We start from the raw sequence: 17,383 nt of genomic DNA, 5'->3' as shown, positions 1-17,383 counted from the left end.
ACAGGAAGTGAAACCCTATTAGAGAAGGAGGCCATCGAGGTGGTCCCTCCTTAAGAGAGGGAGTCCAGGTTCTACAGCTGGTATTTCACAGTTCCAAAGAAGGATGGGGGGTTGCGTCTGATTATAGACTTGAGGGTCTTAAATCGTTCAGTAATGAGATTGAAGTTCAAAATGCTCACGATCAAGCATGTTGTAGATCAGATCAGGTCCGAGGACCTCCACATTTCCATCCTTCCACAACACAGGAAGTTTCTGAGGTTCGCTTTCAGGGGCGAAGCCTACCAATATCGAGTACTTCCCTTTGGCCTTGCACTCTCACCCCGCATGTTCACAAGATGTGTAGACGCGGCTCTGGTTCCCCTGCACATGCAGGGCATTCACATTGTCAGCCACATCGACGATTGGTTAATTTTAGCTCAGTCAAGAGCAGGTTGCGGCTCGGCATCGAGATGTCGTTCACGCACATATGGGGGAGCTGCTTTCTCCAGTTCAGAGAACCACCTATCTAGGCGTAGTATGGGATTCGACCGCGATGCAGGCTCGTATAGAGTCGATCCTCATCTCAGTCGAGAGAGTCAAAGAAGGCCAGTCACTTACTGTCAAACTATTTCAGAGATTGTTGGGTCTGATGGCAGCTGTGTCCAAAGTGATACCTCTTGGCCTGCTGTACATGAGACCCCTACAGTGGTGGCTCAAGACCAAGGGATTTTCCCTGAGGGGCAATCTACTTCGCACTATCAAGGTCACGCGGCGCTGCCTCCGTGCCTTAGACATGTGGAAGAAACCTTGGTTCTTGAATCAGGGCCCGGTGCAGGGAGCTCCTTGTCGCCGTGTAATACTAGCGACGGACGCATCTCTCATCGGCTGAGGTGCAGTTATGAGTGGCCACCTTGGCCGTGGTCTGTGGAGTGGTCGCCATCTAACATGGCATATCAATTGTCTAGAAATGCTAGCAGTTTATCGTGCACTGAAGCACATCCTCCCAGACCTAAGGGGTCACCATGTGTTGCTGCACACCGACAACACATCGGTGGTCTCTTACATCAACCACCAGGGAGGTCTGCGTTCACGTCCTTTGTACAAGCTGGCGCACCAGATCCTTGTGTCGTCCCAGAGCAAACTCCTCTCATTAAGAGCAGTATATATTCCTGGGAAACTAAATATGGGAGCAGACATACTGTCGAGGCAGGGGCCGAGGCCCGGGGAATGGAGACTTCACCCAGAAGTGGTAAAGCAGATATGGAGAGTATCTGGCAGGGCTCAAGCAGACCTATTTGCAACTCAAGAGACATCACAATGTCCCCTTTGGTTCCAATGTCTCCCCTCCCGGGAGTTCTGGCGAGAGTACGCCGGGACGGGGTCCGTCTGTTATTAGTAGCCCCGTTCTGGCAGGGCCGAGTATGGTTTGCAGATCAGGTCTCGCTCCTCGACTGCTCTCCATGGGAGATATCGATCAGGACAGACCTACTCTCACAGGCGCAGGGTACGATAATTCACCCTCGCCCAGAGTTGTGGAAGCTGTGGGTGTGGCTCCTGAGGGGGCACAACTGTTAGCAGCTGGTCTCTCAACTGAGGTTGTTGAGACCCTCCTCCAATCCAGAGCTCCCTCAACGAGGAAACTGTGCGCCCTGAGGTGGAAACTCTTCACCTCATGGTGCAGAGACCGCCAGTTAGACCCAGCAAACTGCCCAGTTGGTACAGTTCTGGAGTTTCTACAGGCCAGGCTCTCTGCAGGTTTGACCCACTCCACGCTGAAGGTTTACGTGGCGGCCATTGCGGCCTACCATGCCTTTCTCAATGGCCAGTCTTTGGGAAGACACCACTTAGTTACATGTTTCCTCCGCGGTGCGCTGAGGCTGAGACCTCCAATACGGTCCCGTGTTCCCCCCTGGCACTTGGGTGTGGTGTTAGAGGCTCTTTACAAATCTCCGTTCAACCGATTCAAGATATCTCAGATAGACATCTGACTCTTAAAACCAGCTTTCTGTTGGCCATTACCTCGCTGAGGAGAGTAGGAGATTTACAGGCCCTCTCAGTGGCCCCTACTTATCTTGATTTTGCACCTGGCATGACCAAAGTGTTCATATACGCTGGAGCGGGATATGTTCCTAAGGTGCCCTCTATCACACCACAACCTGTAGTGCTGCAGGCCGTCTGTCCTCCTCTTTTTCGGGAGCCCGACCAAAAGAAGCTAAATTGTGTGTGTCCAGCTCGAGTGCTGGATGCATACGCCCACAGAGCTGCCCTGTGGAGAAAAATGGACCAATTGCTTGCATGCTGCGGTCCCCCCAAGATGGGTTTTCTTGCTTAAGCAGACTATTAGTGGTTGGATAGTTGAGACTATCAACGCCACTTTGTGTTCTCTGGTCGTCCCTCGCTATCTCTTCGGATACACACTAGGCAGGGGTTTGGTAGTCTGGAAGCGTTGGTACTCGTAACCTAGAGACGATTTTAAAAACATTCTTAAAGTTTTCACACACACACACACACACACACACAAAAAGTCATCACCACGGGAACCTTTTCATTTTGTATCAGTTTGTTTGCAGCATCTTCTCATTGCTCTTGGACCTTTTTAAGAATACAGTTAGGGGCCACTTTCCAATTCACCAAAAAATAATTAGCTGAAAAGGAATTGAGCTGAATCACTAGGAGATCAGTTGATTGTCATTATATGTATTAGAAAACATTTAATTATAAAGATTTTTAATATAAAAAATTATTTTATTATCATTTTTGAGTGATGACCATGGGGATGGAAACATACATGTAAATGACCATTCGCACCATTAAAGCCATTCGCACTTACTAGACCATCTAATTCTAGCATTTAATGGTGAGCAGGACCTCATTTGCTTGCAGCATTCCCTTTGACAAGCACACTTTGTTTCATGTCCTTTTGTTTTATGAAGCATGCATCAGGTGTATCATTTGCATCCTTCAATCACCTACAACCCTTTGCATACATTTTAATTCACTGAAGATAATAGGATGAAAACACTGTTTCGAAGAGCTCAAATACAACACACTGGCGATGCCTACTGGTCAAAACTATGCAATGAAAACCCAGGCCAAACATGCATAAAAGCAGCTTTAACAAACCAACTGCTAATGTTTTAATGAAACTGTAATCTAACAAGACATCAAGTAAGAAGTTTCTGTATGTGTTCTTTTATTAATTTGCAGGGCTTGTTTTGTTTTATGGGGGGCTTTTATGGTAAGTTTTGTCCCCTAGTTTTGTTACATGTGTTCATACATTAGACTTATATTTATGACAAGCTTAGAGTGAGAAGTTAAAACTTGAAAATTGGATGAAGGGAACAAATGAACACTTTATGTAGAATATGTTGTAATATCAAGACATTCTTTATTATTAGAGAGATTGGTGATAAAAAAAAATGGAAAATGTGTAACCCGAGCATAGTATGAAGACAGCAGGTCTCATGACAGTGATTCGCAGTTCTAACACTTCTTTTAATAATCTCTCCACTGGGATTATTTGGAAGTCTCTAGGTCAATTAAAACACAAATTGATTTATCTGTTAATAAATTATCACATTGGGGGAAGTCTCACTGCCCAGGACTGTATCTCTAAGGCATATTAATTAATAACCTATAATAATTAACTTCTGCTTAGGTGAAAGTTAACAAAGCAGGATTTTCTTTCATGGTATGGTATCCCCTACTTGCATCAGATGGTCATTGGTCATGGATCACCGATCACCCGTCAAAGCAGGCCACCAGTGACATCTTGTTTTAACAGGCCTAATGCTGTTTTTTTTTCTCTTTCTCTCTTGTTTTTCTGAGTTGTACAGTGTGCAGTGTCTCTCCGGACCTCTACTGTACAATTGCTAGGTGACATTCAATTAGATGAATAGTAAACATCAAGAAGCATCTGATTTTTTGCTGATAAACAGTCAGTAACATACAAACAGTTGCCATAAAAAGCATCTTTTCCCCAGAGTCTTATTTTGCTACTTGTTGTTCTTGGTCCCTGAAGAGGCAGGCCTCCTTCATGATCACTGAGTGACATACTGTTTATCAAACATTATTTTCCTTCTACATGTCTCTGTGCCTGTATGTGGCTTATTAACAGGTGAAGTTTGAAAAACAAAAACTGACCCTAGAGCAAAAAACTTTCAGTCAAATATGATGCAACTCTTGCTCAAAAGTTTAAAAACACTTACACGAAACATCTTACACTGTTTACAATGCAATTTTAAATTATTATTAGGAAAGGTATTTGGTGTGTGTGTGTGTGTGTGTGTGTGTGTGTTTGACTTACCATTTATTTGTTTGTGCTAAACAGATAAATGAGTATTGTTAACACAATATTTGCATCAGAAATGAAATTCTCAGCCAGTCAATGGCTCTTTTAGAATAATTAATTTATAATTACCCTACATTTAATAATTATGAAGTGCTACAAAAACTATGTAACATACTGTTAAATTATAATAGCTGATGCACTTTAGCATAGCAGTCCTCATATTCATGCATCAACTGTTACATTGCTGTCAGGAATAACTGATTCTGGTTAGTTAAAGATCAGTGGATTTCCTGAACTCAGAAAGTGTGACAGTTTATTATAGTCTAGTCTAGTCAACTTTGGTTTAATCTATTCTGTCTTTGCATATGTATATATATATATATATATATATATATATATATATATACACACACATATATGGACAGATAGATTATGCTGTGAGTGGTCACTTCCGGTGTTTGAAAGAATTTTATTACCCGATTTTATTTAAAGAAATACTAAGTAATCACGTGAATACATCAATATTCCTCCAAGTATACACATTTTTCAAATAAAAGCCAAAATGGATGGTGTTAAGGGAAGCCCTTTGATCACATATACGTCCAGGTATGTGTCTCGTTATTCTATCAAAAATGTTGATAACAAACCATTAATTCAGCACTTGTGACAAAAATTAATACATTTTGGTCATTATGAAGATCTTTCTAATGATACACTGATCTAAAAATGAAATAAGAATTAATAATTTTGTAAATGTTATCTGAACAGCTGCCAGAAAGGCCCAACTTCATAGTCTTAAAAAAACTACAGTAGATGTTTATCTAACATATTTATTGTTAGCAAACTAAGTTAGAAATATAATATTTTGATTATATGTTGAAAAAAAAAAATCTCAGGACATCTTTAAGAGTTTATGATTTTCTGGGAATTACAAGAAGGGCTGTGTGTATGCATTGGTGCTGACTTTCTCCAGTTTTATTATGACTATTATAGATAACTATTATACCTACTATGCCATAAAAAGCCTTAATAAAGTAGTTTTGTAAGGTCAAAGAGACATTGCCCTTCTAAACAAATTTGTAATGATGTTTTGATCTACAGTACTCAAGGTGATGGGAGACAGGATTTTCCCAGGTGTCAGAGCTGTTTGTACAGTCTCTCTTGTGCATCAACACATACAGTAATTAGTCGTCTGTTATGAGTGCTGCTCATTAACAGCTAAAGCTTTACCAACAGAGTTATTTTGATACCTAAACACTCTCTTAAAGATGATGCAACTCTTGCCAAAAGTAGAAAATGTCATCAATCATTTAATCATCTTTAATAATAAAAGTCAGCATCAGAATACAGCAATTTTTCTTATTCCGTATTTAGATTAGCTGCAGTAGCTACTGTATGCATTACATATGTTTTTATTTTATTTTTTTGCTTCAGAAATTAAATAACTTGCTTTTCATGGGTGAATGAATAAAAAACAATTAATATTTCTGAGATATCTCAGGATACTATTAATACAATACATATAAAATAATTATGAATTAAGACTCTTGTTGTGTGCTGTGGTGTACCAACATAGAAGCTATCAAGTAAATTAATGACATTTTGGAGAAATCAACTCTGTTTTTCATGACAGCAACAGTGAGAGTCCTGATATGAAACCAAATCTGTGTGACCATTGTATTAAACACTGCTGCACTGTCAGGCATCATGGTTTCTATGCTGAATATGGTGATGCTTGTCATATTAAGCAGTTTCTGCACTTCTGATGTGAAGATCGCAATAACCACAACAGTACTCTCTGGAAAATAACAGGTTGCAGACCACTAAAAACGTCAACACTATGATTGCTTCATTGCATTTTCCATTGTAAACAATACCATTATTGTTTTAATTTTCCCAGCATTATCTGTATTTACTTCTTCTATGTCTTCTTCAGAGAGAGTAACTTTGTCGCACACAAAGGTTTCTAGTGATCCTGATGACCTTGATTTGCTTGTTCAGGTGTGTTTATTTAGGCCTAGTGATAAAGTCTGATGGAAGGCCCTTACTGTAGGTGGAGAAAGTCTTAAACCTTCCTTGAGGACCTGAAATTTGTGTAAATACACAAAGATGGAGCAGTAAGAGGATATAATAACAGCAAAGGAACCCAAAAGTATTGCAAAGGCATAGATAGAGGGTTGGAATACTAGCTATACACAGTGCATAAAAGTGTTAAAGTACAGTAGATATTTTTTTTATATCTGACATGTAAATTGTAAAGACCATAGGCTAAATGACAGTGACCAAATCAACATGTAGTTCTTAACCTCTAAAACTGTACATTTAAGAGAACAAAATGTATATAAGTTTTACAGCTATGTTTCTTTTGTAGGTTACATGGTCTCTTCTGAGGGAGTGCATATGGATCCTGACAAGGTTAAGGCTGTGATAGATTGGCCAAGTCCAGATTCCCGTAAGGCCCTAAAGTGGTTTGTGGGATTCGCCAGTATATATAGAAATTAAAACTTTTTTAAGTGATGATAAGTACAATAATCCTGTTACAAACGATGCTGTTCTTTCAATTCATAAATACATACATACATACATTATATTCAAAGCTCTTTTTAACATTAATAAAAAAAAATATCTGAAAATCTGAATATTAGAAGGATTTCTGAAGGATAATGACTGGAGTAATGATGCTAAAAATTCAGATTTGATAGTTCCTCATAAACTGTTTAACTGCACTTGCAAGTGAATCTCAAGTTAGTTTGTGGGTTAATTACATTTATTCTATATAAACTGCAAACATAAAAATATAAAATTATATATTTATTTTATCCTCACATTCTTTCTTGTAACTCTTCCCTCTCAGTCGCACAACTAAGTGAAAGGCTCATTATGCAGATCATTATGCAGGCCTTTGTCTTCTCAGGTGTAAATCACACTAATATTCATGGTCAATCACACCTACTCGCATATTCCCTTCCGAAACAAAAAGTGTCTTAGAAAAGTTAAATCAATATATTGTTTTCTGTGAGAGAGTAAACAAGATGATTTTCATATCATTTTGAAGCAAAAATTCTAGGCTACAAGCTATAGGTTTGACAGCCTTGTGAACAAATTTCGGTATGTGTTTTATGACCTTATTTCAGTGACTTCAAAATATTTGCTTTTCTCTAACTATGAATAAATGTTGTTTTCTAAAAAACAAAATCATGTACATACATGCTATTTACATATTATTGTATCCCAGTTTGTACTGAATACATTGTTTACAGACATGTTTATAAGCAACTGAAAACAAAATCACAGGGCATGTCAAAACTTCTCCAGGCCCCCAGAACCCCCTTAGACCTCAGAGGGTTAAGCATCAATAAACTGATGTCTTATTTCATGTTTAAATTTTATTCTTTATTACAGCAAATACAGAAATAACAAGTTGAGACATCATAACAGAAAGACAATAAAAATAACCTTATGAGCAGATCTCAAGCAAACTTATGAGAAAATAGATCCTTGGTTTGCATTATTTAAATTATTTGAACATGATATGAACAAACATGACAGTTAACAACATATGGGTTTATGAAAACCTAGGGTAACATTAAATATATAAGCGTAATACTGACTGCTCACAAAAAAAAATGTATTTTGTTGTTTTTTCTTCGGGTCAGTAATTTAGAGCACAGTATATACACCTCTTATAATCAGATGCATTCAATCATGAATCAATGAACTTCATATCACTGGTGTTCACCAACACACATTATGTCTCAAATGCCCATTCATGTTAATAGTGAAGCAGAGTGAATTTAACTATTTTCTGCTCATACACTTTTATTTTCCACATAATGAATCTAAAAATATATAGAATTTTTCATATAGGTAATTTAATTGCTAATGATGGAAGAACACAAACAATCATTACAGTCATTTCGAAATGCTCTTTCTAATTGGCATAATTCTGTTTTTAAGCACTTTTCGAATTAAGACTCTGATTTCAGCTGTGTTTAAAACATAAATAATAGGATTTAACATAGGTGGAAGAGTAAATGAAAGGGATATGCTGATGACTCTGGCATTGGGAGTCAGAGAAGTAATTGCTGAAGCAATAAAAAGGCATATTGTAGGAAGAAAGTATATTCCGACCAACAAAAGGTGGGAAACACAGGTCTTCAGTGCTTTTAAACGTGCTTCCCAAGTTGTAATTTTACTTAAGGCAAAGAAAATGCCCATATATGACAGGACTATAATGCATAATGGTGCTACAAGGAACAAAGCAGCAATGATGTTATTAATAAGCACATTGATGCTATTGTCGTTGCATGCCAACCTCAACACTGGTCCATAGTCACAAAAAAAATTCTGCACCACATTAGATTTACAAATTGAAAGTCGGGTCATCAAAGACGTTGACAGGGCCACAAGAGAAGTGTTAAATGCCCATACAACTAAAAACACTAAAGACATGACAGTATTATTTAGTAGGGCATGATATCTCAATGGCAGGCAAATCGCAATGAAGCGATCAAGTGCCAGAACAACAAGAGTGACACTTTGCAAAGTAATAAAGAAGTTCACAAAAAACATGTTTGCCAAACAAGCATTGTAGGAGATGTACTGTGAGTCAGAAAAAAAAGTTTTCATCATGTTAGGAATCAGTGCATTAGTTTCACCAATATCAGCCAATGCCAAATTAAACACACCAATGTACTTTGGACTGTGCAGGCTTGGTTGAAGAGCAATAATGAGAAGCACTATAGAGTTCCCAATCACAGCAATAAAATATGTGATACATAAAAAGATATAGTAAAAACGGCTGTACGGTACACCTGAAAGTCCAATAATGAAAAAGTATTCAGGACGAACAATAGACATATTCTGAACAAAACTTGCATTTAAAGTACTCATGGCAGCTTTGTGTTCGATGTTTTAAAAAAAAATCAGAAAACAGAAATTACCATAAAGACTTAAAGTTTAGGCAAGTCACAAAATTGTCATCTTAATCTTTAAACAACTATTTTCAAATGCTGAAATGATACCTTTATGTAAAGTTTCTGCATAATATTTCAATCACAAACCTGTATACATAAAGTTTTAGAGCCAGAGCAAAAGATGACTGTGAATGTCTGAACACTTGTGAGCTACTTTGAATATTAGTCAGCTGAAAAGGCTCATCCTTATTCTCTTATGTCGCGAAGATCATTGGGCATTTGCGTCATTGAATCCAAATATATCTTCTGATTCATCTCTTGAGAGCCTTCAGACAAATGATGTAATACTACTTTGCTTATGTAAATGTTCTGGCCACTGATTTAGCTTTAAAGGTAGGCTTAATTGTGTCCTTTTCTCACAAAAATTACTTCACTTTGTGAATGTTAAGGTATATTTAGATAATTACTCCATATTTAAAAGTTAAGATAAAATTATCAATTCTACTCATTTTCCACTAAATTATACCATCTAATGGGCATTAGTGGTTTTCAGCGGTATCTCCCTGCGATTTCACATTTGAGATCGCTGTTATGAAGATGATAGGCTTCAGATACTTCACTTATATTACATGATCAGTATTCCCTCCCTATTTAGATGATGTACATCTTATGATATTCTGCATTCTGTCTCAGTGCATAACTAACACGACAGTGGTGTCCCAGTTCAGGATCTGCATCCTTTGATCCTTCCCAAGGCCAAATGCATCACAGGAGTACAACCCCTTCAGAGAATGCAGCGCCTGAATTAGGACAGAGCTACTAAAGCATTTCTACATCAAACATGAAGCTAATAGTGCTCAGTTGATTCAAGATCTATTGAGTCTATTGAGTCTATTAATAATTTGATTTCTACATGTTCCTGTTGCATGCATGCTCTCTTAAGTAGACAAGATCGCAAGTGTGGGTATTTGAACAGGCCCACTCCATTCTCATTAGATTGCATGAAAAATGCAAAAAGAATATATATAATGGTTTTATGTAAAGAAATAAAAAGTAATCGTGTGGATACAATGAAATTTCACGTTTACACACTGAGATTAAAAGTTATAATGTACACTGTTTAGTCAAGCCCTGTGTGGCAAGGGGGGCGTGGTTCTGTGAAGTCCGTAGCAGGAGTGAGAGGACGGGACCGGGCGGTGAGTAAGTAAATCAAGAGCAGATGATGAACACCTGTACTTGATTGCAGTGATTGGAGTGGAGAGACCAATAAAAGCCAGTGGGACTGATGGAAAGTTGAGAGAGAGTTGGACTGGGAACTGCTGCCATTGGGGAAAAGCACTGCTTTGAAGCGTTATATCTGTTTGTGCTGTAGTTGGGAGATGTGAATGTGCCCTTGCGCACTTTTTGTTTGTTTAATAATTTATTTGGAGGAAATAAACACGAGTCCCAGTCACGCCGATCCATGTCTTCTCCCTTTCAACCCATTCCTACATTGAACCTAACCACACTGGTGCCGAAACCCGGGAAAGGAAAGGAAGAAGATTCCCTGCAGTCATGCAGTCCCATCAGGAACGCCATTTACAGACATTATACAGTCGTTCGCCGGTCTTCATCAAGAACAACATCAGGCCTTGCTGGCCCTGAAAGAGGAAGGAGATCAGCGTTTTGAATCGATCCTCAGGGCCCAGCATGAAGACCGCGAGCTGCTGCAGAGCTGGATAAACCAAGGGGTTCGGGCCGTTCCCTCGCTAGTCACAGACTTGGCTTTGCCCCTTCCACTTAATAAAATGGGGCCCCAGGATGACCCGGAAGCATTCCTTGATTTATTTGAGAAGTTCACTGAAGACCGGGAATGGCCCACTGCTGACTGGCCAATGCAGTTCAACCCTCTGTTGTCTGGAGAAGCACAGCCACACACCAACTGCCAGTCCAGAATCTGCTGGTGTACAAAGACCTCAAACGTGCCATACTCCAGCGGGTCGGCCAGACCCCAGAACAGCATGGTCAGAGATTCAGGTCACTCAGCCTTGATGAGTCCGGCCTGCCCTTTATCCTGGCACAACAGCTCCACAACTCATGCCGCAAATGGCTGATGGCTGAGGGAAGCGACGTTGAGGAAATCATCAATAGTGTGGTACTGGAGCAGTTTGTGGCGCTGTTCCCAAAGAAGACCGCACAATGGGTTCAGTGCTACCGCCTGACCTCGCTGGACCAGGCCATCCAGCTTGCGGAGGATCAAATGGTGGCGTGTCCAGAGGTCGGTGACCCCTTTCCGGCTGCTTCTCTCCCCCCTCCCCCTCTGGTTTATCTTCCAGGCCTGTTCCTCTTCCCTGGTCCCGTGGGGGGATGGTGCCAAGGCCGGCGCCCAGGTGGAGAACAGGAGAACCAGGAGCATCCACCACCACTCTCTAAACGTCAATCCCTTGACCAGCTTCCTGCCACCAGGATGCGGGAAAAGTCTGGGCCGGCTTGTGGGCGCTGCGGGGACCCGGCTCACTTTATCGATCGGTGTCCAGTGATGGAGGTGGGAACGCTGATCCGGGTCACCGATTTGCCACAGTCCCCCGCGGTGGATTATCTGATATTGCCTGTTGAAATTCAATTTAGGGGACAAAAACATAGAATAGAGGTGGCAGTTAACCAGCACCTCCGGCATCCGCTAATTTTGGGAACCAATTGGCCAGCCTTTAATAAGTTTTTGGGATATTTATGTGCAGATGCTTCTTGAGGAGAAAGGGGTAAGAGGAAGGTAGTGGTGGTTCAGGTGGGGGAAGCTGAGCCGGAACATGAGGGAGCTGATCATCCTCACCGAGTGCAATGACTTTCCCCTGGAGCAATCCCACGATGAGATGCTAAAACATGCATTTGATCAGGTTCGCTATATTGATGGCCAGGTCCTTCACCCTGAACAACCACTCTCCTATCCTTATTTTATGATTCAGAAAGATTAGTTGTATAGGGTAACCCAAGATGCACTGTCAAAACAAGATACAACTCAGTTGTTAGTACCCAAGAGCCGTCGGGAAATGATTTTCCAGTTGGCTCACTTTAATCCAATGGCCGAACATTTAGGACAAACGGCTACACTAAATTGCCTAATGACCCATTTTTTTTTGGCTGGGCATTCACGAGAACGTAAGCAGGTGGTGCACGTCTTGTCGTGAATGTCAGTTGGTGAATCCACAGGCCACTCCAAAAGCACTATTGTGCCCACTTCCCTTAAAGGTCCCCATTCGAATGAATTGGCATGGATCTCATCGGGCCATTAGAATGGTCAGCACGGTGACACCACTTCACGCTGGTGAATCCTGGTGGATTATGCAATGCGGTTTTCTGAAGCAGTGCCGCTCCACAGTATCTCCGTTAAAAGTGTTGCAGGCACACTGTTTCAACTAATCTCCCAGGTGGGAATCCCAAAAGAGATTTTCACCGACCAAGGTACGGCATTTATGTCACGAACTATTTGCGAACTTTATGAATTATTGGCCATTAAATCGATTCGTACCAGCGTCTTTCACTCACAAACAGACGGACTGGTAGAACTTTTTAATCGCACATTGAAAACCATGATTCAAAAGTTCGTGCGAGAGGACGCCAAAAATTGGGATAAGTGGCTAGAACCCCTCTTGTTCATCCCCCAGGCCCCCATGGGGTTTTCCCCCTTCAAACTCCTTTATGGACGTCAGCCCCGGGGGGTACTAGACGTTCCTAGGGAGACTTGGGAGTATGGACCTTCAACTAGTAAAAATGAAATTCAGTATGTCCTGGATCTGAGAGCAAAACTCCACACACTGGGGCAGCTTTCAATGGAGAATTTGTTACAGGCCCAGGACAGGCAGAGTCGGCTGTACAACAGAGGGGCTAGACTTCGTGAATTTGCACCGGGAGATAAAGTTCTTATATTACTCCCTACTTCTAGTTCAAAATTACTCGCCAAGTGGCAAGGGCCCTTCGAGGTCACACGGCAACTGGGAGATGTCAATTATTAGGTGATTCGAACAGATAGGGGCGGGGCACATCAAATCTATCACCTCAGAGGTGGTCAGAGGTGGAATCAGTGATGCTGGCGACGGTAGTGGGCGGACCTTTCACCCTCCCAGCTCTCTTATGTAAAAAAAGTGCAAACAGAGTTTGCTGATGTGTTTTCACCCCTACCTGGTCGGACAGACCTCATCTAGCACCACGTTGAGACCGAGCTGGGTGTGGTAGTTCACAGCCAGCCGTATCACTTGCTGGAGCACAAAAAGAAAGTGGTTCAGGCTGAATTAGAAAGCATGCTAGACATGGTGTAATAGAAGAGTCCAACAGTGACTGTGCTAGCCAGATATTTTTAGTACCTAAAACTGATGGCTCGGTCCGGTCCACTCCAGTGACCTTCCAGTGTCTGATGGACAGGATTCTTCGACCGCACGCTGCATATGGCGCATTTGCGGGCTTTCCTGAGGATGTTGAGGGTGGCTGGACTCACAGCCAACCCGAAGAATGGTGCGATTGGGTGGGTGAAAGTGAGATATCTGGGCTTCCACTTGGGTCATGGACAAGTGCGTCGCCAAATTGACAAGACTGCAGCCGTTGCAACTTGTCCAAGACCCAAGACCAAAAAGAAGGTTAGACAGTTCCTGGGGCTGGTGGGATATTATTGAAGGTTTGTACCTAATTATTTGGACCTCGCCAACCCGCTGACTGATCTAACTAAAAAGGAAGCACCAGATATGGTCCAGTGGTCTGCCCCTGACTTTTCCCTCTCTTTTATTCTACAGACAGATGCATCGGACAGAGGGGTGGGCGCGGCCCTGTCCCAGGAGATAGAGGGCGAGGAGTGGCCGGTGCTGTACATTAGTCGTAAGCTCTCCAAGAGAGAGACTATGTACAGCACCATTCAAAAGAGTATTTGGACATCAAGTGGGCCATGCTCACCCTCCGATATTATCTCTTGGGACAGGAGTTCACCCTCTGCTCGGACCATGCTCCCATGCAGTGGCTCTACCACATGAAGGATACCAACCCGTGGATCACCCATTGGTATCTAGCTTTACAGCCCTTTAAATTTCAGGTGATCCACAGGCTGGGTGCACAGATGGTTGTGGCTGACTTCCTCTCCAGGAGGGGTGGGAGGCTGCAGGTTGGGAGGCTCCCCAACCCGAGTCGGGCGGTGGGGGTACCTGTCTCTGATTGCAGTGATTGAAGTGGAGAAACCAATTAAAACCAGTGGGACTGAAGGAAAGTTAAGAGAGAGTTGGACTGGGTACTCGTGAGCTGCTGCTCTTTTGGAAAAGCACTGCTTTGAAACATTATTTCTGTTTGTGCTGTAGTTGGTAGATGTGAATGTGCCCTTGTGCATTTTTTGTTCGTTTATTATTTTATTTGGAGGAAATAAACATGAGTGCCAGTGTTATGCCTCTTCTTTGTGTTGCATAAGAGATATCTAGTGGTGTAAATATTATTGCATTGATTACTTATATTTTTGTTCCTTCTCTCTTGCCGTTGATTTCTGTTTGTTTCTGAATTTGGTCTACTGAGAGGATATGCAGCAGTTACTCTTTTCTCTTTGTCTTTGGTAGTTTTGAAAGTCTAAGTCTGTAAGTATTTCTGTAAGAAGTATTTCTACTTTGTTATAATCTTTGTGTACTGTTCATTTCAGAATAATATCAATGTTGTATTAATAGAATTTCTCCATAGACATCCATGTTAATTTTAGCTTAAATGCTTATTAGTCATGCAAGTCTAATTATATGCCTATTTTTTCTAATGGAATAGTTATATATGTTAGTAATGAGTTGCTTATTCATGTATATGTGTACATATGGGCTGTTTGTAATGCCTTATTATTATTATTATGTTTTCACAGTTTTACAAAATTTAAAAGATCCTCACTAAAGGCCTTTCTCTACTCCGGTTTCCTGGGTCTTTATTTCATGTATCTTATGTTAGCTATCTGCTACGCTAACATGTCAAAGCAAGAGCAGAATAGTAAAAAGACTTAAAATTCAGTCTGCCATCATAAGAAGATTGAGTTATCAACACTGCAGCCCAGAAGCTCAACATAGATTCAAAAATCTATCATGGAGAAGAAAAGCGAAGTAAAAACTTCTGCTAAACACAGAAGATGGGCAGTCTCAATGATCGTATCATTCTAGACGCTCAACCCATTCTAGTCATGCCTCATCTCATGGTTCTGCTGCCACAAGAGCTAGAGCCAAAGCGGAAGCTGCAAAAGTCAAAGCTTCACAAAAAGAAGCAGACATGTTAATAGAGCAGGCAAGGATAGAAGTGGAAGAATTTAAGAGAAAAACTGAGCTTGAAGTGGAACTGAAACCTAGGGCAACTGAGTTACAGGCCAACCTCAAATCACTGAAAATTCAGGGCGATGCTGAAGCATCTATTACAGAGGCTGAAATCCTTGAAGCAGCTTATGAGGAAGAAGTTGGAAAACCAACACAGCAGAATGTGACCAAATTAGTTCTGTATCACAAACATCAACGCACTAGTGAGTACGTGCAACAATATTCTCAGGAGCATGAGGAGCAACAGTCTCAACTCATGGAACCACAACCCATCTTTTCACCAGAGCACCAGCCAAATACGGACAACGGTGAAACAGATAATCATGGAATCCAAACACACAGTTCAGAAGAAATTAGCGATGTCATGTTCCAAGAATTACCATCACAACGCCAGAGCATGAGCACAGCCTAAGCTCAGCAAAGTCATGCACGTCCTTTGAAGTCATACCAAGATGAACACCGCCCTCTACAGACTCATGACACACAATCTAAAGGTACAAACTACTTCATGCCCTTTAGATCACCCCTTCATGATCAGTCAGACACAACATACTTAGCCAGATACCTGATTCGCAAAGAAATAGTTAGCTCTGTGTTCCTAAAGTTTGACGATTAACCAGAGAACTACTGGGCCTAGAAAGCTTCCTTTGTCAACTCCACCAGTGATATAAACTTACCTCCCAGGGAAGAGCTAGATTTACTGACTAAATGGCTGGGACCACAGTCTGCAGAGCAAGCCAAACGCATCCGTGCAGTTCACATCAATAATGCCAGCTCAGGACTCAAAATGGTGTGGTAGAGATTGGAAGAATTCTATGGATCAGCAGAAATTATAGAAAACACTATGCTTAAGAAGTTAGTCCAAAAATATCAAACAAGGACAATAAGAAACTGTGGGAGCTAGGGGACCTGTTGCTAGAGTTGGAGGCAGCTAGGAAAGATGGATTCTTACCTGGACTATCTTACCTTAACACACCACGGGGAGTCAACCCCATCGCACAGAAGCTCCCCTATAACCTTCTGGAGAAATGGATCTCAGTTGGTTCTAAATATAAAGATGACCATCAGGTTGAGTATCCCCCCTTTTGCGTCTTTGTAAAGTTCATCAGAGACCAAACAAAGACACGAAATGACCCCATTTTTCCAAACTGACCATGAGTGCTTCAGGCAAGAGGGATAAACCTCTGAAACCCACCAAACCATCTGTGTTCAACAGCAAGACTGAGGGTTCCTCAGAAAATGGAGATAAGTGAAACATTTTGGAGAAAAAGGATGAAGATCCAGATAGATTATGTCCATTACATAATAAGCCGCAGCATGGCCTTAGATGAACGAAAAGCTAACCTCAAAGAGAAACATATCTGTTTCAAGTGTTGTGCTTCAACAAGTCACCTTGCCAAAAACTGTAAAAAAAAAAAAACAAACAAACTGTGCATTGCAAAGAGTGCAACAGCAACAAACACTTAGCTGCACTTCACCCAGGGCTAGCATCATGGAAGTCATTGAGCTCTGCTGTAAAGGAGGATCACGGTGGGGAGCAACAGGAAAATGAGACTCCAGAGGTTATATCAAAGTGCACAGAAGTCTGCGGGGACACATATGGCTCCTGATCATGCTCCAAAATATGTTTTGTCCGAGTCTACACTGCAGGTCAAAGAGAGAAAGCTGTTAGAGCATACACTGTCCTTGATGAGCAGCATAATGGACCCAACATTGCTCCATATGCTCAACAACTTGACCTCGGCTTGGTCATTGTAGGAGAAGTATGTCTCAGAATAGCCCACAAGCCTAACAGCATCAATGTTTACAGGACCGATGTCTTATCTACTGGGCGTACGTCTTTCTTTAGGCCATGTCATAGTGTTATTAACATCCAAGAAAAGTTTAACAAGAGGAGCTCAAATCACAGTATA

General features: G+C 41.3%; 1 protein-coding gene across 1 annotated transcript; it reads right to left on the bottom strand.

Moving 5' to 3' along the window:
* Nucleotides 1-8,182: 8,182 nt before the first annotated feature.
* On the bottom strand, nt 8,183-9,163 carry LOC113059020 (olfactory receptor 1-like). The gene has a single exon (XM_026227257.1). The coding sequence runs from the start codon at nt 9,161-9,163 to the stop codon at nt 8,183-8,185; it is 981 nt and encodes a 326-aa protein (XP_026083042.1).
* Nucleotides 9,164-17,383: the final 8,220 nt, after the last annotated feature.

Source organism: Carassius auratus, chromosome 40, assembly GCF_003368295.1.
Source record: "Carassius auratus strain Wakin chromosome 40, ASM336829v1, whole genome shotgun sequence".
Taxonomy (NCBI): Eukaryota; Metazoa; Chordata; class Actinopteri; order Cypriniformes; family Cyprinidae; genus Carassius; species Carassius auratus.
The sequence above is the reverse complement of the archived record's forward strand: the minus strand, read 5'-3'. Positions and strand labels throughout refer to the sequence as shown.

What these genes read in the sequence shown, in the direction of transcription:
- LOC113059020 (XM_026227257.1), bottom strand. Translation starts at nt 9,163, where the DNA reads ATGAGTACTTTAAATGCAAGTTTTGTTCAGAATATGTCTATTGTTCGT.